This window comes from Acipenser ruthenus, chromosome 17, assembly GCF_902713425.1.
Source record: "Acipenser ruthenus chromosome 17, fAciRut3.2 maternal haplotype, whole genome shotgun sequence".
In the NCBI taxonomy this organism is placed as follows: Eukaryota; Metazoa; Chordata; class Actinopteri; order Acipenseriformes; family Acipenseridae; genus Acipenser; species Acipenser ruthenus.
In genome coordinates this window covers 20,136,206-20,161,734 of record NC_081205.1, presented here as the reverse complement: position 1 = coordinate 20,161,734, position 25,529 = coordinate 20,136,206, and the positions used below count along the sequence as shown (strand labels likewise).

Below are 25,529 nucleotides of genomic sequence, written 5' to 3'. Positions count from 1 at the left end.
CTTCACATGTGCAGCTTGTTGCATTGGGTTACTGCTTTTCATTTTGTTTTGTTTGATACATACAAGGCTATGAAATACTGTACTATAAAGCACTACAATTGTACATAATACTGTAATAAAGTGTACAGACAGGCAAGGTTTCTTATAATTCATGATATAATTTATGTCCTCTAAGCACATCGAGTCAAAGCATGTCAGTGATGTTAATCTTTTAGATTAATTTAACTGAAAACTGTGGATTTGTGACAGAACACAGAAAACTGTGGATTCATCAAGAAACTGGATACGTCAAAGAAAAGGGGATTCCTCAGTCACCCAATCCACAATAGTCAATTGCTTGTTTTCCTCACCAAAAGTCACTTTGAAAAACAACATAGTATTCAAAATGTGTTTTAATAACACTTCTTACAAACGAAAAGCCCTGTAATTGAATATTCACCATTTCAAATTGCATTTGTGCGACTAGTTGATGTCGGCACTTGTACTGTAATTCTCGAGCACATACAGGAGAGTAGCATACTTTACATACACTTCAATGCAGAATTGTGGGCATATATAGAAGTGCTGTCCGTTACCTAGGCCTATATAATGAACAACTAAATACAGTTGCTTCACAAATCATGGACACAACATTCCTGCAGGCACAACATGGCAGATACAGCTTTGAGGACTGCATTTATATTGTGTGTGTGTGATGCCTGCTGATCAATTTTTATATGGTGTCACTTTAAACTTCACCTCAAGGTGGCAGTGGTACTCTACATGCAGCAAAACGATCCACTAGATTCTTCTTACATGGTGTCATTTGCAAGTGGAAATGTAGCTTTGAATTATCTGGATGGCGCGAGCAGTGAATTTAGCTTTGAAAAAAATACGTGTTTACCACGTATTGTGCGTCTATTATAAAGGAAAATGTGATACCTGTGAAATGGTATGATGCATTGGAATGATTTTGTTAGGTCTTTGTTCTTCAGTGATCCAGTCTCGGCTCTCCAGTACTGTCACTACACTTTAAAGAACACCTTTCTTGTCTCCACACCTCATACTGTTTACAGACTGCCAGTTGATTCTGATGGCTGAATAATGCCAGTTCAAAGACCTGGCAAATACCCTCCTCAATGGAGACATTTTAAAACAGAATCCTTAACTGTTGTGAAGATTAGACTGAGGAAAATAAAACTCCCTTCCCTTATAAAGATCTGTATACCCTGTTTACTTTCTTTTACGGAGCTGGTGTGCAGACCAGTCAACTTTCAGATAGATCTGAAAACTGGGTCATGGTTAACAGCGAGCACTACAGGTGAGAGATACACTGCCTGTACACATTATAAAGACATGTATCTAATACCAGACTGGGCCACCGTTTGCCCTCATCACAGCCTTGACACAACATGGCATAGACTCCACAAGATGCCAGAAGGTATCTCAAAATATATTAATCCATTCAGTCATTAATATTTTAGAGAAAGGATCATGATGACAAATTCAAAGGTCACGTTCATATGAGGGTTTAGAGTGACAAACCATTCCAGCACAATTCAGGCACTGTGGATGGGTGCATTTTCATCTTGAAAGTAGCTATCGGCAAAGATGCTTAAGTAAATTACAGTATTCACCCCCCTTCCAGAGTAAACTAAAAAACCTTTAACCTGTCATAGCCACATTGTGGTTGGTAAAAACTATCAAGCATGCCCCTGTTGCCACAAGTAATAAAAGACTCAATCGTTCTGAACACATTTTGTGGTGGTTGTATGTAAAACATTACAGTTCAAAATAATGAACACCGTTGATCTGTAGAGTCCACTTAACAGTGTCTCATGATTTAAAAATGTCATGCCTCTGTTGGAATGGTCTGTGCTTGTACTTTGTTGTTTTGTTCTGTACAGACCTTAAGCTTTCCATGCAGGGGTTTAAGACAGACCAGGATATAGGGTTGATAAAAGGTCTTGTAAAAGTGTTCTGCACTGGTGAGATCTGATCTCACAAGCAGGGTGTGGCGTGAACCTGGGTTGTCAGTCCTCTCTGGCGGATGCAGTCTCTGGGTGGGCTCCCAGACTGGCACTCAAACCCAGAATCTCAGCGCTCCCGCAGCAGGTAGAAGAAAGCAGCTTTTAGGAAGTGGCCACTGGTGCAGACAGCTCTGACAAACCAGTTTTTCTGGAAACTGGAGTCGTCGTTCTCAACACACGTATTTATATCAGCCTGGAGAGGGACAGAGAAGGAGAAAAGAAATTAAAAAAATGACAATTCTGACCAAGTTTGTGTTCATTCATTCTTCCTGTTCAGTGCAAGGTGCCTGCAGATGAAATACACCCCAAACATTTATGCCTCGGAAAGTATATAAAACAAAACTGTTGCTATAGTGACTGGGTTCAGATTGGTAAATTAGGGTCTTGTGATCACAGCTATAAATTTGTTTAAGCCTGACACTTTCAAAAAGTCAATAATAAAGCTGGACCCCACAGCTATCCGCAACGGTGAAGGTATGACCATGGCACAAGGTATACTCCATGCGGGTTACCTATTGCACAGACACAAGCAGTACCATTCACTGGCTGGCATTGCCAGAGCCATTCCAGGGCCAGATGGATGCTGCACATATATTATGCCTGTGATTTGACCCCAAGGGTCCTACAAACACATGAATGGTATATTCTTGATTCTGTAGAGCAGGAATGTGAATCCTGCAAGCATGGTGATGCATTAGATTAAAGGGGAATGTGTTGGGCAGGACTACCAATGTCCATTTGTACTTTTCCATCAAGAGTGAACAGAATTGATTGCCTTTTTCATACAACACTAAAGGGCTACAGGACACCATGGTTATACTATGCATTAGTTTACCATGTGTTGCCATTTTTTTATATATAAATGTACCATAGCTCTCTGAGATTTACTATGCTTTACCATGCTGCACTATGCTTAATTAGACTTTACTATGTGTTTACTATGTGAACTATCTTTTACTAGATACTTTTATAAGGGTCTGAAGTATTTGACATTCACAATTAAAGGGAGATCAGAGGTCTATTCCATGTGCCAACCCATTTCTGCCAAAACACACGCTAAATGACAGCCAGACATTATCATGGAAGTTCAGATTGGATGGTGGTTATATTTATCTATTTGAAAACTTCACACCTGTAAAATACTTCAAACTATCAGTAAAAATAGCTGAAGGAAACACTGAAGCTCCAGTGCAAAGATTAGAGCAGTGAAACTGTGGGCAGACTTTTGTAATGCTTTGCAAGTAAGTACAAATTGATTAAACAGATCATTTATTCACACAACACCAACGAGGGATACACCCTATTATGAGAACAGAACGTCTGGAGTAACACCCACAGTGTGGTATCTACAACATAAACCCTCAGTAAAACCAGTACGTTTCTTCTTTATTAAGCAGCGCATTCTGGTGCATCAGCCCACACAGCACTGAATGAACAGCAGTGGGGACTGAGCTCCAGGAACAGGACAATCTGGAATATGTATCAGAAGAACACAAATACAATCTCCTGAGTTTATATAAGTGCCCATGTTTTTTTTTTTTTTTTTTTTTAAGCACTGTTACAACCTTTTCAAACTTTGTTGAGGTCTCTTGTTACTGACACATAGAAGACACAAGCACTGAAAAGGTTAATACCTTTACACTACACCTCTTTTTGCTGTTTCACAATTAGGCTGGTACTGTTTCAGTAGGACAGGCTATATTGCATTCATTTCAGAGAGAAGAAGGTTAAAGTCTAATGTGTCACGCCTACAGTTGCTTAGACAGGTGATAAAGAATTACAGTAACCTTAAAGTACTGTACATGGTGCTAACGAAATAATCCCAGTAAACCTTCCCAAATATATATTGCTCTAATTTTCCTATATGAAAAAAGCACACACGGTAAAGGTGAATTACATTTTTTACTGGGAATTTATTTAAAGCTGTTGGAGAAGAATATTTATCAAACGCTCCTTGCAGATACTTTAATGCTGTACTTACGGTAAACTTTGTAAAGTCACATGAAGGAATTTGACATTGAAAAGACGTCAGTCACAGGAAAAGCAGTGATTAGAGCACGAAGGCGAGCCAGTCTGGCTCCTGGGAGTACATTTATTTTGGATTACATTACAAACATTTACTGTGTTTCGTTTTTCAACGTTATTATTTATAAATGCTCTGAAAGAAAATGCCATTAAAAATGACATACATGTTTAACATAATGTGTGTCTCTTTCATATAGAACAGTGTGAGATCTACCAAGTCCAGCAGCACTTGAAATGGAAGTGCTCTTACCCATCCGCCCCGTCTCTTGATCCAGGTCACCAGGCTGTTGCGGATGAACTCCCCTAGACAGTCCACGATGATGTGCACCATTGCCGGCTGTCCCTGGCGCACACAGTCCACCGCCAGCCCCCCAGCCACGGTGTAAAGAGAGACCACCTTCCCCCATGTAATCCCTGCAGGGGAATCATAGGTACAGACAGGGGTTCACAAACTTGCTTGGCTCAAACCTCCCCTGACATTTGGTAATGTGAAATGTCCTTCTAATCACCCCTTCTCTTTTATAATGGTACTGTTAGTGCAGGTATTGGATATTGAGATTTGCCATGTACAAAAGAGTACATTTCAAGTGACCTACAGTAACATTAAATGGGGAAGACTGCTTTGTCAGAGAATTGTTTGGTATGTGTGGAGACCCCCTGAATCCTGCTTGATCTCAAAACTTTGTCAAGCTGGGTCTGAAAGGATCCTGCCTCAAAAACATGCCTAGGTAGCCAATTCCACACCTTCACCAAAAAAGAAGTGTCTCCTACCCTGTCACAAGTCTATCTCAAATAATTTCCCACTGTGTCCTCTAGTCCTTGTTTCTTTGTTTTAACTCCTTTAAAACATTTGAAGACTTCAATCAAGTCCCCCTAATTTTTCTTTGTTCTAGTCTAATAGATTTAGGTCATAACTTCACAGCTCATTCCTTTAAGCCCTGGGATGAGTCTGGGTGCTCTTCTATATATACATATTTCTTTCATTTAGTTTATGGGCTGGATTTTGTTTACTCCAGTCTTCGTCAGATTGACAATTCCATTCCAAGTTTCACTAGAATTCCTACTAAATCGAGAGCTGAGAATGATATTAGTAGTGAAAAAACTGGAGTTAATTAAACACTTTGAAAATATGCACAAATATTTCTATGTGTGGGAAGCTAGAAATAATACAACTGCGCATAACAAGACTTTAGAATGTAAATCAATTTTTAGACATTTTGGACAAGGTACAGATCAGACCATCTTGTAGTGCAAAAGCTACACCCTTATACGTATTGTTCATACAACACATCATATTGGGGTGCATCTTGTCTCTACTTGTCTATTGTTACACATCTAACCACAACACAGTGCAATTGAAACATACTATTATTCAGACACCCCAGTCTGAGGGTAAAACATAACTGAACACTCCCTTGGCTGGTTACAGCTACCAGTCAACGATAGATGTAACTAGCACAAATGCTCATTCCACAAATATAGTCATTAAAACCAACAGCAGTAATATGCAAGACTGAAACAATCAAAGAACAGATTACTGATTACACTGATTTTAATATTGATGCTGGTAGTCTCTGTTACTGTAGTAGGTCTTATTAATACATTTATTTTTAAAAAGGCAAACCTTTTACTGTATATACAGGGTGTTAATGTTTATACTGTTGCAAATCATCATATTTAATATAACATGACAGTTTAAGATAATGTAGACTGTTCAATCTAAACCAATCAATTCAAAACATAAACGTTATCATGTGTAAACACTGGATGATGCTGTGCAGTCAATAAAGCCAGTACCTCAGCTGGGATCACAAATGCCTGTTTCTGTAACTAAATTACATTAAATGCAATTAAGTAAATTAAACTAACCATTGCGTTCTTGGCTGCCAAGCTCAAGTTAGCTTACTGTACCTGGTGACAGATCAATGCTCTGTTGCACAATGAGATTTGTTTGTCATAAGCACAACCCTAACAATGCAATAAGATAAATTCAGAGGAACTGCTTTTGAAATCGTAATCATAAGAAGTCACCAGGTAAAATTCCACAGAAAGTTTTTTGGATCTGTTGCTTAATCTTTGCGTGACAAAAGGTCTCAGCAGGCAGCCAGCCAGCTTGTGAGTGGATTGGGAGCGAGAAAGTTTGATAGCGGTCAATGCCTTCCATCTGGACTGCGTTCGCTGGAGACCTAAAGTATTTGAGTCAATATTGGAAAAGCCAGCATATCCCCCTTTCCTGATAAAAGGAAATGACTGTTCCCTGGAGAAATGTGATAAGACTCAAATACCGCAGATAGCAGCCTCTCCCCGAAGCATGACGCAGGAATACCCACTGGAGGCTTATCCTAACCCTTAAAATGCTGTAAACAAATTATGCAGCCCCAATCGGAGCAATACTAAGCCAAGTGCACAGCATTTCTGGCTGTTTTCTTTTTTTGTATTACTCCCAGCAAGCTTCTGAGCATTTTGTACATATTTCATGAAGTTATTTCCACTGGTCAAGTTGTCTCAAGTGTTTTTTGTAGCCTTTGCCATAAACCACCTTCCTGCAGTGCTTCCAACACAGTAAGTGAATATACAAAAGTGACATTACAGTGGCTGCATGTATCTCACATGTCTGAAATTGAATATTACAGGCATAAGAACATAATAAAATGTACGAACAATAGGAAGCTGTTCGGACCATCTACAGTATGCTTGTACGGTTCCTGTCAAGATGGGTCTTAAAGGATCTGGTGATTCAGTATCTACAACAGGACTAGGTAGCCCATTCCATACCCGCACCACTCTCTGTGTGAAGAAGAGTCTGCTACCCTCTGTCCTAAGTCTATCTCCTATTAAATTCACACTGTTTCCTCAGGTCCTGGTTCCTTTGTTGCGATTAACCTTGCTTCCAATTGGTCAGTTTCATTCCAGTCGCGCGACAAAAAACAAAAAAAATAGAAACAGATTCTATTTTAGCAAAGCAAAATTTTCTCAAAGCGACGTTGCTCGCTGCTGGTGTGGATACTCACATTTGACTGCAGTGACTTCTAAATTATTTGCTCGCGTCTAGTGTGGATACGGCTTAACCCAACCTGTAAGAAAAAACAGGCACTCGCTCGCCTTGTTCTGAAGAATGTTCCCAGGAAGGTGTTTTGACATTTTATTTTGTTTAATCACCAAGATACTGTACAGGTTCCCCAAAGCCATTTGCCCTGAGGTCCAGCAATGTTTTACAACATATCTGGTTAAGCTCACCAGCTCACTCATGCATGTCTGAGCCACAGTAAAGCAGGCTGAGATCGGAGAGAGAGCGAGAGCGCGAGAGCGCGAGAGCGCGAGAGAATATTTAAATTTAAAGTTGAACACGGTTTAGTTAATCAACCAAAGTTGACAAAACCATCCCTGTGTCAATACAATTGACAAAAATGGTGTTTGTGCGTAAAGCAAGATGACCGTCTGACGCATTTCTTTAAAACCTTTCAAAATCTTCAGACAAATGTAAAACTAGCTTATAACTCCTTACAAAGTGAAGATAGGTTAATGGTTACTATGGAACACACATAGGAAACCATATGTGCTCCATCCAAAAAATGACCTTGCCTGCAACCTTTGACCTCTCCTTAAGTTAAAATGTAAAACTATCTTATAATTCCTTACAGAGTGTATACAGCTTAATGGTTACTATAGAACACAGACAGGAACCCGTATATGCTCTATCCAATAATCACTGTGACTGTTACCTTTGACCTCTCTAAGGTCAAATGTAAAACTAGCTTATAACTCCTTACAGTGCACATAGGGTTATGGTTACTATACAACACATTTAGGAACTCATATATGCTCTATTCAAAAATTACCTTGATTGTGACCTTTGACCTCTCCTTAAGGTTAATGTAAAATTAGCTTATAACTCCTTACAGTGTGTAGATAGGGTCATTGTTACTATGGTGTTTAAAGTTATAAAGCATCATGAGATAATGAACTAATGCAGTATTTTGAATTGAAACCTTCCGATTGGTCAGTTTTATTCCAGTCATGCGACAAAAAAAAAAAAAAAAATAGAAACAAGTTCTATTTTAGCGACGCAAAATTTTCTCAAAGCGACGTTGCTCGCTGCTGGTTTGGATACTTGCATTTGACTGCAGTGACTTCTAAATGATTCACTCGCGTCCAGTGTGGATACGGCTTAACCCAACCTGAAAGAAAAAACAGGCACTCGCTCGTCTCGTTTTAAAGAATGTTCCCAGGAAGGTGTTTTGACATTTTATTTTGTTTAATCACCAAGATACTGTACAGGTTCCCCAAAGCCATTTGCCCTGAGGTCCAGCAATGTTTTACAACATATCTGGTTAAGCTCACCAGCTCACTCATGCATGTCTGAGCCACAGTAAAGCAGGCTGAGATCGGAGAGAGGGCGAGAGCGCAAGAGAGAGAGAGAGAGAGAGAGAGAGAGCGAAGCCACTAAAGATCCACAGAGATGGGCTGGCTAGAGTCCAGGAAGTAAACCCTAATACAGAGATGGAGAGCAAGCTGACTGAATATTACCCTGACAGTTCTGTCTTGGAAGTGGTGTAGTCAGTTACTGTTGTATTTGAATATTCAAATATTCTTACTTTTACATAGCTTTATAATACACAGTAAACCTGACACGTTACAATAGAAAACACTCTGTTGAATGTGTTTTAATCATGTCATAACAGATGCTTTGAATTTCCATACACCCACTTCTCCAGTCAGCTCATGTAAGATCCAAATACCAAATCGAACTAGAACAGGCTCACCAAGAGAAAGCCCTTGGTGTTGTAATAGACACCTCGCTAACAGCAGCCATAGTCAAAAAGGAATCAAAAAGGCAAACAGAATGCTTTTTATATGAGACTGGGCACTATACCTTGGAGCACCCCATACAAACACACCATTTTTATCCAATTATTTAGTTTTGGCACAGGGCACAAAAACTTTAAATGTAAATTATTAACACTAAGACTTATGTTATTGGATTAATGTCTACAGTTCACATTGCAAAAGTAATCTTCCAGCGTTGTTGCAAATGATTATTACAGAGTTTGCACCAAAAAATAAATGTCTTCGCTTACGAAAAACGTTCTGAAAACTGTAAATAACTTGTTGAAACAAAACAAAACCACTTTGAGGCTTGTCTTTGAGGAAGTCGCTTGTCTTTGTTAAAACTTTTCTGTGTTTGTTGATCAAAATACAGTTCTTCCCACTAAATTAAAATACACTGACTATGACATGAATAAGAAGATAAAACGCTGTATTTCTGTAGCTTTTATTAGGCAGAATATCATGTGTCGGGGGAGTTGTATTACAGTTATGTTTTATCTGCGAGAATTGACCTGCTATTTTTGTTTTTGCTGTCTATGCAGGAGCTACAAAGAATATTATCATGATGTAAAATGAACAAGAAAGACCGGGGTACTACGCTACCCTGGGGTACGGTCTGGTACCCAAAAGTGTACAGTACAAATCCAAGAGAGTTATACTGAGGTTGTAAAATACCAGAGGGACATTGTAGCCCTGGAGAGAGTCTAATGATGAACAACTAGACAATCCCAGGGCTTAAAAGAATGAGCTATTAAGATGAAATAACTGAATAACTGGAACAAAGCAGAATTTGGGGGACATGACTGAAGTCTTTAAAATCTTAAAGCAACTTGACAAAGTTAACCCAAACCAGCACATAAACCAGGACCACAGCACACAGTTGGTAATAAAGAGATGATAGACAGAGAGCAGGAGACACTTCTTCACACAGAGAAGTGAGGGTGTGAAATGGGGTTCCTAGCTATGTGGTGTGCAGTTCTGTTCTCTTGACCCCGGAGATCCCACAGATAAGCTGATGATAGTTTGAGGGGAGGGGTTTTGATATTTGCACCTTGGCACAGTTTCCCCTGTTGCCAATTCTCTGACCACTCCCTCAACATTCTAGAAGACTCCTTAGCACATACCCAGGGCTAACTACTCCCTTTTATGACAAGTGTTGGTTCAAAAAAGCAATAACACATAACAGGATGTTCAAATACGGTCCAATATCTGCACGTTGTTTGGCAAAGCCAAGTGTCATTATATAGTCCAGTGCAATTGCAGGATTTACCTATAAAACAGCTAATCTTCTCCACACTCTCAATCCCTGGCCTCTCAGAGCTCACTTTTTCATTTGATCTACAGCTAGATTGACAGATTTGTTTTACCTGTGGAGAACATTTCCGCTGACACAGCTAGGAATGCTTCTGAAACCGCGTCCTCCGAGTTCACCGAGATGTTGAGCTGCTGTGCCACGTTGTGGTACACGTTCGGTCGAAGGTACTCCAGCTCGTCCCCTGTGCCACGGAGACAGAGAACAGTGACGGGAAATAAATCAAATTACTCTAACCAACTTGAAATGCCCATCTCGCTGCAAACCCCACAACACAAGCATTTGAAATGTTTTATTGGTGATTATCAAAAGTACAGAAATAAACAACTGTTTTAGAATTTATTCAGGAATACCTTTAAAGGACCACACTTGTCAAATGAATTGTTCCTCGACTGAGGGTCATTCGCAAAATAAACAAAACCTTGAGTATTTAAAAATCTGCAGAGATGGCGATGAATGCTGTAGTAAAGTTTAATATAGCTATGTGTGCTGCATTAGTGCAGTAAAAGTACTTAAGGAGCAATATGCTGTACAAAAAGACATAAGCAGGCCCACTAGTGTGAGCTCACAGTAAAGGTCTCTTGTTGCAGCAGTAGAGGTTAATTTTATTTCAGGAGGTATGCTACAAAAGAGATCTCTAATCACCCTAATTCTCCTTCAGACTTTGAAGTACAGTAGTTTCTTGCCCATATATGTGTGTTTTGAAAGGCTTAGCTCAGATTCTTTCCATTTTACCAAATGTTCTCCCTGTTATTAATCCAATCCGTGCCTACTGGGGTCTAAGCCAAACATGAGCTCAGGGGATTCAAAATGCTCTTCATCCTCGTTCTCTCTCTCCCTGGATTTTAGATTTGATAATTTGTGAACTTGGAATAGCTTTTTTTTTGCTTTTGGAAAAGGAAAACAGAATACAATATTGTGGTTCAGTAAATATGAACTCGTATCTGGAACAGAACATCTCACATAAGTGGTGTGAGTGAGCTGACATCTGTTTAGAGAAGTATGAAGTCGCTGACAGATTACCACCGCTGAACGCTTGGCCTGCACGCGGCTGGGCTTTCTCAACAGCAGACCATAAATGTTTACTTTATTTTACAACCAGATAAGACATTATGGGTGTAACTACAGTATATAACCTAACTGATAGGCTATGTACTATTTCTTATCTAGGTTAACTAAACACAAAAGCCAACGCGCACTCTTTGTTTAAAAGTAATTGCTGCGTGTGCTTGCCAATATTAGCACAGAGGACTTTTAAGTTTTCAAGGTGTTTGAAATCATGCACATTGATTTTTGCGGGGGCATGTTCTTTACTTTTTTATTTGGTTCTTTCACATAACGCTGACCTTCCTTGCAGGGTACAAACAAGAAGGGAAAATGAAATCAGGCACAGACAAGCTCAACTGCTAAATAGGCTCTTGAGACAGGGCGGTAAGCCTAGTGACCCCCCAGTGTCTTCCATGCAAAGCCATATTTCCTGAGTTCATGGAAATGCAGGGTAAAGGTGGACTAAAATATACAATCAAATATTTAAATATATTTAAATATATTAAAATGAGCTGTGAATAGATGTGTTTTCATGAGCAAAATAAACCATATCCTTGAATTCTACTTCATTCGGATATTTTCAGAAATAAAATAACTTCTAGGAGAAGTGTGCGTGCAATCTGCTGGTGTAATAACATACACACACACTGCAGTTGGCTCGACAACCGTATTTACAAACGGCACTCGCTGCGGTTGTTTGTTGTACACACACACACCTTTCATTGAGTGCACTCCCTGTAAACAAACCACTTAACTCGGGCCATCGTTACATGCCGATCGTGAGGTTTTGTGTGACAGCATGGAGGCTGTGTTTTTGTTTCTGCTTTTTGAAGAAAGTACTGTACGTAATCGATCGAGAGCTCGTCAAGCACAGTTAGTTATGCTCTTCTGCAAAACCAGCGGAGACGCCGTTTGCTTGTTCTGCACTGCTAAGTAGAGTGGTGACGATCTGCAGGTAGATCGAAACATTTGGACAATCTTCTGACCAGAAGGCTGGTTGGAACGACTTGAGTGGTCTCCAAATGACTTGATTAAAAATATACCCATGTCTAAGGAGTCGTATATGCGTCTATGTCATTTAGGTATACATTTCCTGGAGTGCCAAAACACACAAAAACGAGTTGCGGTCGCACGGTGGCGTTTGGGGACACGAATTGTCCCATATTGTTTTATTTAAGTTGGAAAACCAAAAATATTTTTTTTTCCTTACAACAAAATATTCTACAACTGTACTTTGGTTAAATAAAAAAGTATATTATATCTATGCAGTATTTACCATTGTTATTAATTTACTATTCATCAATATTACATCAGTATTGTTTATATCACACGGAAATGTCTGATAAACAAGGACATCATTAGTTGTGCAGAAATCCACTGAGCACCAACTGCGGTTGTGTTAGTGCGGTTGTAAAACACACACAGTTAGTGCGCATTAACTAACCAAACTGAATTCATCTCGAAACATGCTGTGAAAAGGATGAACTAGTGCGGTTGTCGATGTCTTTTGTAACCGAACTGTATGTGTATACAAACCGTATTAAGAGCAAAAAGTGAACTAACAACCGCATTTAGCCTGTGTGTACATAACCTAGTGTTCCAGAACCCCCTGCGGAGTTTACACGATACACATTACTTTACCCATGTTGTCCATGTTGCAGAAATGTTTCGATATTTCTATTCCCGCATAATAGGGAAATCAACTAGTTTTTATTTTTTTTATTTATTTATTTATTTTTGGGGGGGGGGGGGGGGGTAGCTTTTACTCAAAAATATATAAACCAGGAGAAAGATACATTTTCTTCTAAACATTGCAGTGTATGCAGATCATGCTCCCTCCTGCAACAATGCTGGTGCTGTGATTGAAATGAGTGGTGTATTGTGGGAACACAAAACCAGCATTGTTGCAGGAGGGAGCATGATCTGGATACACTGTGATCATTAGAAGTTAATGTTTTTTTCCCCTGGTGAACGCTCCTGAGTAAATGGTAAGACATGTATTGCCTAGTTGAGTCTTTTGTGCGAATAAAAAATTCAAAAGAGTTCAAAAATATAATGCAGACAACATAGGACTCAGCAAATGTAAGGTAAAGCTGTCCTGTACACTTTGCAGGGTGTTCTGTATCACTTTAAATCCGTTGGGGTCTGGTTATGCAGGATTCAAACTTTGGGTCAATTCAATTAACTGAATTACAAAACGAATAATAATAATATAATAATTAATAAAATAAACTGAAGGCATGTGGAATTAGTTTTATTTATTTTCATTCATAATAAATGATAATAAATAATATCATTCAAAATAAAATTAAAAAAAAATCCTTATTTCCTTTGTTTATTGTATAAATACAGACCTTCCTAAAATGCTTTTTTTTTTTGGCAGCAAGAAATAAATATTCTAAATAGAGATCTGTCCCGGCTAAAGTCAGCGCTTCATTTGATCATGTCAGAACCATCCCAGGTATCGCGATACGCATCGTATCACTGACTGCATATCACGATACGTGTCGTGACATTAACTTATTGTTACACCACTTCCCCCTAAGAGAGTGTTCCTTCCAAACTAATCATTATCAAGCATCATCATTTAAAAGCTTATTTAAAAAGGAATCCTTCAGTTCTAAGAGTGTAGCACTAGTTAGTGTCCTCTCCAGCTACCTGCTCACTTACCCAGCAGCAGCAGCACAGTAGACACCTCTCCTAGGGTCCCTCCTGAGGCAAGGAGCCCATGCTCTGGTTTGGACCAGCCGATCCCAGCTCTATACAGCCTGGAATGGATGAAGTTTCGGCACAGAGCCTTGGCCTGGGCCACCAGCTCCTTGTCTGTGGGGGAGCGGTCAAACGTCTCCATGACCTCTGCCGCGAAAATAGAAGTCCTTCGTAACACCTCCATCCCTGGCCAGCTTCTGTGTCTCCAACAGAGAGCCTCTTATTCTCGTGAGCGGGTGACAGTTAAACTTTTTGGTAGTGTCTCCACTGCCTGGTCATCCAGACGTCACTTTTGAGAAGCTGCTTTTCTGTGGTTGTTTGTTAATGTTTTAGATTACCTTATCTTAAAAAATGAAGTGCTTGTGGAAAATCTTTTCTGCCTGTAATTTCTGTAAAACAAAAAGTACAGTTTATTAAAAAGGCTGTTAAAATGTTTACAAGATTTATAAAACCTTTACACTGTCATACACGTTTTCAGTGAAACAACTTCCTTTAGCGTTTATATTTTGCTTGTGTATTTATTTAAGATTGTATATTGTTGTTCACATGCAAGATTCAATTACAGTGGTGTTATTAATATACCATATGCAAGATTCTAATGCAACGGTCCATTTACAATGTTTGGCAAAATCTTATGATTTAGTTTTTTTGTTTTTATTTCTTTGAGTTTACAGTTTAAACTTTAACAGTAAATAAAACATATAAATGCAATATGAAAAACAATATCGATTTGAATAAAAACCCCAAATAATATCATTTTGCTACCAATACATTGATTATAATTAATAGTATGATATGTACTAGGCTTGTCCATTATCCAAACTATAACCCCGTGTAAAACCGCAACCCCAAAGCAAGATACCGCCAACTCCGCCACGGTCTGAGTCCAGCGGGCTCACAACATTGAACCGAGAAACAGAACAACCGAATGCAGGACCCTGTATTTCGATGATACATATCGCCCCATTAACGATGTTGGAGTGATACTGTTAAGTATAAACCACAATAGTGTGCTACAGTACAGACTTATCGGTGGTTTTGTTGATGTTTTTGTTGTAAATCATAGTATTGGTAACAAAACAAAAACGTTTTATGTATTTATTTATTTATTTTTTAGAAGTAGTATTTCAACTTTTATTATGTTAAGTAACAGTAACTTTACATATCTGTTTTAATTGTTCAGTACTGTGTTTGTCTGAACGGAAAATGAGCCCACAGAGAGTACTACTTTTCTTTTTAATTGGAAAAAACAACTTTTTTAGTTTTTACCTGTGTTGTACAGCCCAATCCAAGAATATTTCAACGACACAAGGTAATCACCAGCACCAGGCTAAGGTGCCTACCTTCGTTTCCAGCCGGTGCTTGTTTGTGCAAAAGTATACAGCGCCTAAAGTTTTATTTCCGTGGAACTTTGCAAATTAGGATGCTAAGTCCTCTCTTTCTGTCTGGCACTACCTCTTGCTTTTCTTTACTGCTCGGAAAGAAGAAAAAAACACCGTGCAACTCCGTTGAAAAAAAAAAAAAAGCACGCAGATGTCTTTTTTAATTATAGTCTGTTTAGGGGCAAATCAAACTGATAACCCTATGCCCACGCTCTCTTGTGAGTCCGCTTGCATCTCGCTCCCCGACTTGTTTATTATTACTGTAGTTTCATGTAAGTGAGATCAGCTCTTGAGTAAACTTGTTTAAAGTTGAAGTTTCCTTCTAAGGAAAATGATTCAGATCGGCAGTGGGGAGGGCGGGGCAAGGGAAGCCCACAGGCTTTGTCATCACAACCATCACAATACCACCAGCTCTTCTGTCTCGAATTGTCAGACAGTGCTTTTGTTGCACCCCCTGAATTGGTTATATGACAGTTTCTTAACCATAATTGTAATTTATTTCAAACTGTAAAGTTGTCAGTTAGTTTAGCAGGAATTTCACTAGCACTAGCTACTGCACAGAGGGCGTTTTTACAGTACTGACGTATTCAGCTGTGGGCACCAGATGATGATTTTTGGGGTGTTGTCTGGAGCATCTACAACTCAAGGGTGCCAGAAGGGCTTAACCCTTTCATGTATGTCGACCTCATATGGGGACGGATAACAAACTTTTAGTTTTTACATACGGAAGAGTGAAATGCACGATGACTTCAGACTTATATAGTGCCTATATATATATATATATATATATATATATATATATATATATATATATATATATATATATATATATATTGGCACTAGGGCGCTTCCGTACAAATCTGAACAGTAATTTTACAGTTTTTCTTTTTTTTACTTGTTATATAGTACTATGCAGTTAACCACAGTTTGCTGTGTTTTTAGTATGCTTTACCATACTTCTCTGAGCTTTAAAATGCTTACCTATGCGTTACCATGCTTTCGCTATGCTTCATTACCCGTTGCAATGCTTTTACTGTGGGAAACGTTGATAAGGGTTAATACATCAAAACTAATAATTATACATACAAAAAATACATCAACTACTTTCGTGCCATTGGAAATTTACGCATTATTACATTAGTATGTTAACACGCCATAGGGTGATTTTGCAGGTGTAATGACGCATACAGTTTTAAACATACAGGAATCAGTGTTCTTAATGCAGACGTGGGGATCAACAAGGCTAGGGGCTAATGCACAAAAGAGCCAGGCTCGGTGGGACGAGCAGTAAAGACTGCTTTCTAGCGCACTACCCCATTTACACCACAGGGGTCAGTCTAGTACCAACACTCCCTGCACCTCTTAACCCCCAACTCTCCACTCCCACACAATATTTGAAAGAGTTGTTACTTTATAAACTTTGAAATATTAGTTCTACAGGTATTTTCTGTAACATCACAATCCCCTTTTCAAAATTCTGTTTTGTCTTCTGAGCTGAACTGGTGCAAATAGACCTGCATGCAGGGCTATTTGACTAAAAGTGTGACACAGTAGAAAGCAGGTTCCAAGAGGGCTGAACTACTACTGTGCTGTAAACAAATATCCCTAACAAAACTGCCCTGACGCAAACACTTACCTTAACCACATCGTAAATAAAAAAATAATACTAAAGAAATGAAAGCTACGGATTTCAAATCAATTCCTACCTATCAATGCCAGCATTATAAATGCTCTGTTTTCACTGCTGAAGATCTTCCGTCCTGTATTTTATACTAGTAGCCAGAGGGGGACAAAAACACGACATAGAAAGCAACAGAACAACACGAGAGAGGTCTCGCTGCACCTGCAGTGCACTCCCACCTCTTTCTGTGGTTACAAACGTTCCTCTCTCTGCCTCTATCTCTGCTAGAGTCGTAGCAATGGAAAATGCATTGGTCTTGTTGTCAAATCGAGCACATCAGATAAGGGACGCGGTTTCCTGGCTAGAAGATTGAAGGTAGTTTCCATCACATTTATATCACACTCATTTAAATTTAGCCCCACTTTCTGTTCTGAAAGAGCAATGGACTGTAAGAAGCAGGTCTTTAAGCCTTCACACCCACATGGTAGTGTTGGAATGCCCTTCTACCCACAGTGTAACTGAGGACAGCTCTCTGTAACTGTTACTGCGTAGTTGGCTTGTTTATAATATGTTGTTCAAGCAAACAAAATGGGCCAGAAGTGACTTTGAACGCACTCTGGTGAGATAATGTATGATGAATACATAGATCCAGTTCATTCAGCCTATTTTCATAGCTAATTCCTTTGTGCCCTGGGATAATTGTGGTTGCTATGCATATACAGTATATGTTTGTGATGGGTGGTGTTAATATTGAAGGTAACTTTACATTGCAGTCAATAGGAGCATAAGTGACTGTAAAAAAGAGGCCTAATAGTGAGGTGGTCTTTATACAGATGTTGAGCCAAATTACCTCCTCTGGTTCATTTTGTATGTCCTAATGTACTGTATAATGAATATGTAATGTCTTACAATGTCAGTTGCGCAAAGTATATGTGTAAAATTCCTATTGCATCCTGTAAGTAAACATTAAATACCAGTGCTTTATCATTAAACACTGTCGATTCTACAGAATTCACACACAGCCTGCAGCTGTATTGAAACAAGAACAACTGCATTCCATGTCTGTTTTTGGTGTGGGGCAGCAAAGAAAGTGTGCAGTTTGAAACATGTATTTTACAGACTAAACCAGCCTTATGTTGTTATTTGACCCTCATAGAATGTCACCACAGTAAAGGAGCACTGGCATGTCTCCTCTGTAAGCTCTGTAAGAAATGGCAATGACTTTACGCAGGTTTGAAGGTAAATGTGTACTCGTATGTTGCCAAGTTCAGTGTGCAAGGTGTCTATACAACAAGCATTGAGAAAGCTAGCATGAACAACTCTGAGAGTCTGTTTGTTTTTAACATTCCTATAAGCATTGTATGAATGTTGACTTGCTAGCAACAACAAAGCAGAGCATTTGGTTTCTTCATGTGTCAAGCTTAAAATCACATGATTGCAAAATGTGGTGAAGGCCAACAGCACATTACATTTTGCCTTACAGGGGTGCTTAAATATAATTGAGAGCTTGGTAACATGTGAATGATACATTTACTTTCACTTAGCATACATTTCAAGGGATTCCTTTCAGAGCCAACCTCCATAGCTTAATGCAATTCATCCTTTGCTCAGTGATTTTCCATGGGTATAACATGCTTTAGCTTGGGCTATGATTTAAATTGCTTGCCTAAGTATTACCATACCACTGTACTTTAACACACATGGTAAACTTGTTAGTTCTCCTGGTTTAAATAAGTTCAAGGAATTATTACCTCTTATTAGCATAAGCAGCATCACTGCCCACTCATTACTTTATGGTTCTTGGTTTTTATAATTCAGTTTGGACTATGCAGATTTTTCAGACACTGTAACGGTATAGAAGTCCAAATTGCTGCTACATCCTGGTACGAAATCACTTCCTGTGTTGTAGCTAAATAGCACGTTGTTGTGAGTTTGTTTAGACACTGAGTGAATCCAAACACAGAGGGGCCGATGTAAGGATACGTACAAAGTGATTTGGCGCTGCCAAAAACCATGTTTAGCTGGCTAAGGTGGGACTTTAGCAGTCACACAAAATGCGGCGTATGTAGAGAATGGTTTTCACTTAGCCTTCTGGACCTGCTATCAAACTGCAACCCTCATTATTATGATTGCTTCTCATTGTTTGTGCGTGTTGAAACATTTGCATTGCTCTTAAGCGCACATAGGCCGCAGTTCAAAATAATTGCCTGGCCGCTTGGCAATTTGGATTTTGCAGTCGTAATTGTTTGCACTACACCTATCCTTACATTACCCACAGAGGCACAAACAAGTTTAACAGCTTTATTAATGCAAGTTGCAAAAAATTACAGAGTAGACATTTCACTCCCTGTCAGTATCGCCAGGCAACCATAGAGGTTAATTCTATGCTGTGTAGCGGCTGCTGCATCTACATGTCCCCCTCTGTAGGGCCGACGTCTTCTCAAACCTGTACTTTAGCTTTCCTGTTTTATATTCTTGCAGTTTCACATCACCCTGGCAGCAGTTCAATCTATCAGTCCCAGTCCTTCCTGTGTGGGAGCATCACTCCCAACAAAGTCATTGCTTTTATGCAATTCCTCTATGATAGACTTATTTTTACATTGCAGAATGCCACAACAAATTCTTGTCTTTACCACAGCATAGCAACACAGAAAATGACAATCAATATTTTTATTTCACAATAACGTTGTTGCTTCGTCTGGAGTGAAACATCCATGTTGCAGGAGCATCTACATGTTAACCTCAAGCTGAGGAAACACAAAGCCATTTCTTCAGGAACAGAGGCTTGAAACCTGGTTCCAGGAGACTGGCAGAACTAGTCTGAGGCAAGTTTGCTGTGTCAAACCCCAAGCCTCCCCTGGTGTTCCATGCAGTGGTCTGAAACCTGGTCTCCAGAAACCAAATTCCAAGCCAACGCCTAGCCTGTGATAGATGTTTTTAAATTGGATTGGGCTATAATCTGATAAACTCTCGGTTTTACAAGTTCTTATACCTGTTCAGGCTGTGTGATTATTAGTGCATTACTCCTTTAGGGAACCAAACCTGTCAGTCACACTTTTTTCACAGACTGGTCATTAATCATAAGAAACTGCACTACAAGCCTTGTGAATTTCCTCCAGCGAAATCAATCAACCATGAGCTGAAACTTCTACTGACGTAATTGTCTTGCCTATGTTCTAAGTAAATATAAGACCTTGCTGGACTTTTCCCTTCAGGGAATTGGGTGTACCCTAAATAAGACGGGGGGGGGGTGTCCAGTTTAGAGGTGCCTTCAATACAGTACAGAGTGTTAATGTTAAAAAAGAACAGGTGTCTATAACATTGGAGATTAGCCTGCTGGAAGGTTGAAAATACATTTTAATGGAGACATTTAAATTTGGGCAAAATGATGGTAAATAGCCATTACGGCTCTGAAACGTTTGGCTATCCACAGCGGTCAAGTTTAATAACTGTTGTCAAAAAATGCTACTTGTTCCCCGTGTTTTACATTATTTTCTATTTGGACAACTTTAGACCACATATATAGCACAATTATAGTTTGGTTCCACAGGGAACAGTGTAGTACATTGTGTCAATGGGGAAAATTCTATATTGTAGATGTAAGTCTCCATTGAATTGTACTAGTCCAATGTCCTAACTTACAGCACTTTACCTGGAATATAAACTCACAGGCATATTCTTACTAACACATGCTTCACATTATACCATACATCTGGAGCCCCACTGATACAATTCTCCAGAAACTTGGTATTAACATTATTTAGCATGAGTTCAATTTCTGCATTCATCCATTCGACTGTATGTCACACTTAAATGTGTTCATGTATTAGGAGAATCTCTTATCAAATTGTGATGAAAAATTGAATTTATATTCTGTACATACTGTTGACACAGTACAGTACCACTGAGACAGACATGCCTTTGCCTGGGGATAGCACTTTGCCTGGGCTTGCTGAAGGAATGCATGGTGTTCAGCTTCTCTCCCACTCCTTTCTACATCCCCGCCTCCTTTCTCTCTCTTTGACAAACTGAAATCCTGCACTCTGACAATGTACAGCTGTGGATCTGGTGGGTATGAATTGTAATCCGTGTCGGGGAAGATCGAAATATTATTTGAAGACCCAGCTATCGAACCCTCTTGTTCCCTCCACTGATGCCATTTTCTAGCAAAATAATTTAGGGTTTCCATGTTATGCATTAGCTGTGGTCCTTTTATTAAATGAAACAAAAAGCAACTGTTATTTTCTCACATAAAAAGGAACTCTTGCAGTTACAAGTTTCTGAAAAATGTGTTACTTCCCAAAACTGACTGTAACTACTCACAAAGTTCTATTAGAACGAAACATTAGCAGAACAACCTGGATCACTCCTCCCACATCACTCCTCCCACAATAACTGACTGCAATACAAGAAATGAAAAAGACAAAGGATATTCGTTTTAACAAGCAAGACACTCTCAGTTGCAATAAAGAGCGGTTATTGGTGTTGTTTCTTGATATCGTTACACTAGTTTTTTTTCCCCTCAGAAAATGTGCTTTTGATTGAAAACAGAGTCTATAGTTGCCCTTATAAAAGTTTCCCATAATCAGAGTACAGCCAAGTGTAATAATGCAGAGTGAAAGGGATGGTAAGCACAGAGAGGTATACTATAACACATGGTAAATAATGGTAGATTCGAAGTATAAAAGCATAGGAAAACTGCCAGATTACTGTGGTAAACTTTTAGAAGGGTATGGAAGAATACATTGGCTTCATCTAACTGAAAATAAAGCTACAAGCAAAGTGATAAATGGCTTGTTGTTATGCATTCGCATTACCCTTTCAGGACCAGAGAGCTGAGAATGATGTGTGTTCATTACTAAAGTCATGCTGACAGCTGAGAATGGAGTGTGTTCATTACTAAAGTCATGCTGAGAGCTGAGAATGGAGTGTGTTCATTACTAAAGTCATGCTGAGAGCTGAGAATGGAGTGTGTTCATTCTGGCTGCAGGACGAGAGCAGCAAAATACTTGTGTCAGATAAGGCAAGACTGTTCCAGAGAGACAGAAAAATGCTTAATTGCTTCCTTCGCTTAACCTCCTGCCCAATACAAAAGCCTCTAATAAAACTGAACAGTTGCTTGCTGTAGCATACTGTCTCCTCAGCTGGCAGTTTCCCTACTAACTCTCTGTTTACAGTCTCTTATGAAAGCTGATGAACTGCATGTCAGCGAGGCTTAAATAATGCTATTAGCCACTGGTATGTTTTTATTTTGTCCATAATGAACACAGAGGCAGTTTGTTTATATTCTCCGAGCGCCTGCGGTTATTAGTGCTTCAGATTAATGTGCTCCAGATTCCTGGGGTGAGGTGTGCTTTAGTGCCCCCTACAGTCCAGCCCTGGTATCTCTCCCATGACATATGGACCTAATTGTCAAACGCACATTTGGGATCGTTTTGTTTAAGGCTTGTGCTCTGCCTGTACCTGAGTGTTCCCTCATCATGCTCACTTTCTTATGAGTTTCATTTAGAAAAGAACACGAGTCTTTATTGTGAAAATGTTCACAATACAAGAGAACCAGTGATTATGTTAATGACGTTAACGTGAAATAAAGAATGTTTACTCTAACAGGTGTTTCTTCTCAATCTGCAAATTACATCACAAATGGATGTATTGGAATATTATGTTTGTTGCATCCTTATTAAAGTTTACCACAGTATTTTTACTATGCTGTTCCCATGGTTATACTATGCATTTATCACAGTTTACCCTGGTTTTCCATGGTTTCTTTAATTGCCTTTACCTTACCTCTCTGTGCTTTACAATGCTTACCCATGCTTGTCCTGTGCATTATTACACTTTGCTATGCTTTTACTATGGGAAACTTTTAAAAGGCAATCATTTTAATGGCTGCATATGGCTTTACTCGAAGGCGAATACAAAGTGAATTTACCCACTGAAGCTGGGAGTGCAGTTATTCCCCTTCTACTGCAGTTCAAGCATTTTTGAAAAATTCTCAAGTTGCAAATTGTACTCTGGCGACATCTGGTGGCCTAATTAGACTTTTATTCCTTCATGTATTAATGTTTTGACAGTTGTAAATTAAATACAATCTGCTCCATTTTTTAATGTTATTTATTTAACCACATTTCAAGGATTTTAATAATACATCTATTACAAAGGTAAACCTATTCCATTTTTACTTATGTACGCTATGTAATATTTCTGTAATACTGTGCATTTAGTGTAGTTTACTGAAGTGGGCAGTTTGGATTTTAAGAGATCTGTGTAAAGCTCACATAATGTAGTTCCTGTCTGTAACTAATGCTTTAAAGCTAAAGCAGTAATAACTAAAGCTTACCTCTGTTTAGTATTGGGTGTGTTTTTTTCTCATAACCTTTACTTTATATTTATCAAGTATTATCCTTTTGCTTTAGAAAGCTTGTGTTTTACTGGTACCTTTAATTTCTGTGTTAGCCTCACGCCCACTGTAACAATGGTACTGGAACTCTGAGACCTATCGACCATGGAATTTACCTTAACCACAGGAAGTGCATTGCTCAGAACATAAGAACATAAGAACATAAGAACATAAGAACATAAGAAAGTTTACAAACGAGAGGAGGCCATTCAGCCCATCTTGCTCGTTTGGTTGTTAGTAGCTTATTGATCCCAGAATCTCATCAAGCAGCTTCTTGAAGGATCCCAGGGTGTCAGCTTCAACAACATTACTGGGGAGTTGGTTCCAGACCCTCTCTGTGTAAAAAAGTGTCTCCTATTTTCTGTTCTGAATGCCCCTTTATCTAATCTCCATTTGTGACTCCTGGTCCTTGTTTCTTTTTTCAGGTCAAAAAAGTCCCCTGGGTCGACATTGTCTATACCTTTTAGGATTTTGAATGTTTGAATCAGATCGCCACGTAGTCTTCTTTGTTCAAGACTGAATAGATTCAATTCTTTTAGCCTGTCTGCATATGACATGCGTTTTAAACCCGGGATAATTCTGGTTGCTCTTCTTTGCACTCTTTCTAGAGCAGCAATATCCTTTTTGTAATGAGGTGACCAGAACTGAACACAATATTCTAGGTGAGGTCTTACTAATGCATTGTAAAGTTTTAACATTACTTCCCTTGATTTAAATTCAACACTTTTCACAATATATCCGAGCATCTTGTTGGCCTTTTTTATAGCTTCCCCACATTGTCTAGATGGAGACATTTCTGAGTCAACATAAACTCCTAGGTCTTTTTCATAGATTCCTTCTTCAATTTCAGTATCTCCCATATGATATTTATAATGCACATTTTTATTGCCTGCATGCAATGCTTTACACTTTTCTCTATTAAATGTCATTTGCCATGTGTCTGCCCAGTTCTGAATGCTGTCTAGATCATTTTGAATGACCTTTGCTGCTGCAACAGTGTTTGCCACTCCTCCTATTTTTGTGTCATCTGCAAATTTAACAAGTTTGCTTACTATACCAGAATCTAAATTATTAATGTAGATTAGGAATAGCAGAGGACCTAATACTGATCCCTGTGGTACACCACTGGTTACCTTGCTCCATTTTGAGGTTTCTCCTCTAATCAGTACTTTCTGTTTTCTACATGTTAACCACTCCCTAATCCATGCGCATGCATTTCCTTGAATCCCTACTGCGTTCAGTTTGAGATTTAATCTTTTATGCCGGACTTTGTCAAAAGCTTTCTGGAAATCTAAATAAACCATGTCGTATGCTTTGCAATTATCCATTGTCAATGTTGCATCCTCAAAAAAGTCAAGCAGGTTAGTTAGACACGATCTCCCCTTCTAAAACCACGCTGACTGTCTCCTAGGATATTGTTACCATATAGGTAATTTTCCATTTTATAATATTAGTCAGGCTTATTGGTTAAGAGACTGTTGCATGATCTTGGTTAGCGGTTTGTAAATAACTTCTTTCGTTTCTTTGAGTACTACTGGGAGGATCTCATCCTGTCCAGGGGATTTGTTTATTTTAATAGCTCCTAGTCCCTTTAACACTTCTGCCTCTGTTATGCTAAAGTTATTTAAAATTGGATATGAACAGGTCGACATGTGGGGCATGTTGTCCGTGTCCTCCTTTGTAAAAAAAACCTGTGAAAAGTAATCATTTAATATATTTGCTATTTTTTTTCTTAATCTATGATTTTGCCATTTGTGTCTCTTAGACATTTAATGGCAAAACGAACACGCACACGCACACGCACAAATACGCAACTTAGAAGCAGTGATTATGTTGTTGGATCTCATGTATTCCTATTCAAGAACTTAAACAACAGCAGTTTAATTAAATAATATTCAGAATATTTAGTAGCGTCTTTTTACATTTTCAGATTATAACGACAAAGTTACTGTTTTTGTTATTTATTGAAGATAGGAACGTGTTAAAATACTAACATACTAACTCACGGTTCTACTACTACTACGACTACTACTACTACTAATAATAATAATAGAGAAGCAAGCAACCATAGAACCAAAGATATTCATTCAACATGTTTAATAGAACCACATCCTAGCATAACACAGTGAGAGGACAGTACCTTGGGATTTGTAGTTCACAGCGCCGGAAAAAAAAAAAAAAATACAACTTCCATTAT

At 38.8% G+C, this 25,529-nt stretch overlaps 1 protein-coding gene across 3 annotated transcripts; it reads right to left on the bottom strand.

Moving 5' to 3' along the window:
• Positions 1-374: 374 nt before the first annotated feature.
• Positions 375-25,504, bottom strand: boka (BCL2 family apoptosis regulator BOK a). 3 transcript variants are annotated; one of them, XM_058990078.1, is made up of 5 exons: positions 25,473-25,504; positions 13,891-14,318; positions 10,229-10,357; positions 4,285-4,448; positions 375-2,202 (listed from the first exon to the last, which is right to left on the bottom strand). In XM_058990078.1, exons 2-5 carry the CDS (start codon positions 14,111-14,113, stop codon positions 2,077-2,079), a joined length of 642 nt encoding a protein of 213 aa, XP_058846061.1. In that variant the 5' UTR covers positions 14,114-14,318; positions 25,473-25,504; the 3' UTR covers positions 375-2,076. The 3 variants fall into 3 exon arrangements, with proteins under 3 accessions (XP_058846061.1, XP_058846060.1, XP_033895441.1); XM_058990077.1 differs by lacking the exon at positions 25,473-25,504 and adding an exon at positions 15,199-15,625; XM_034039550.3 differs by lacking the exon at positions 25,473-25,504 and adding an exon at positions 15,273-15,625.
• Between the last annotated feature and the right edge of the window lie 25 nt (positions 25,505-25,529).

Excerpts from the sequence above, each read along its gene's own strand:
- boka (XM_058990078.1), bottom strand. The coding sequence starts at position 14,113 with ATGGAGGTGTTACGAAGGACTTCTATTTTCGCGGCAGAGGTCATGGAG. Across the intron at positions 10,358-13,890 it reads TACTGTGCTGCTGCTGCTGG|GGGACGAGCTGGAGTACCTT; the intron begins GTAAGTGAGCAG and ends TCCGTGGCACAG. Across the intron at positions 2,203-4,284 it reads TCAAGAGACGGGGCGGATGG|GCTGATATAAATACGTGTGT; the intron begins GTAAGAGCACTT and ends GTCCCTCTCCAG.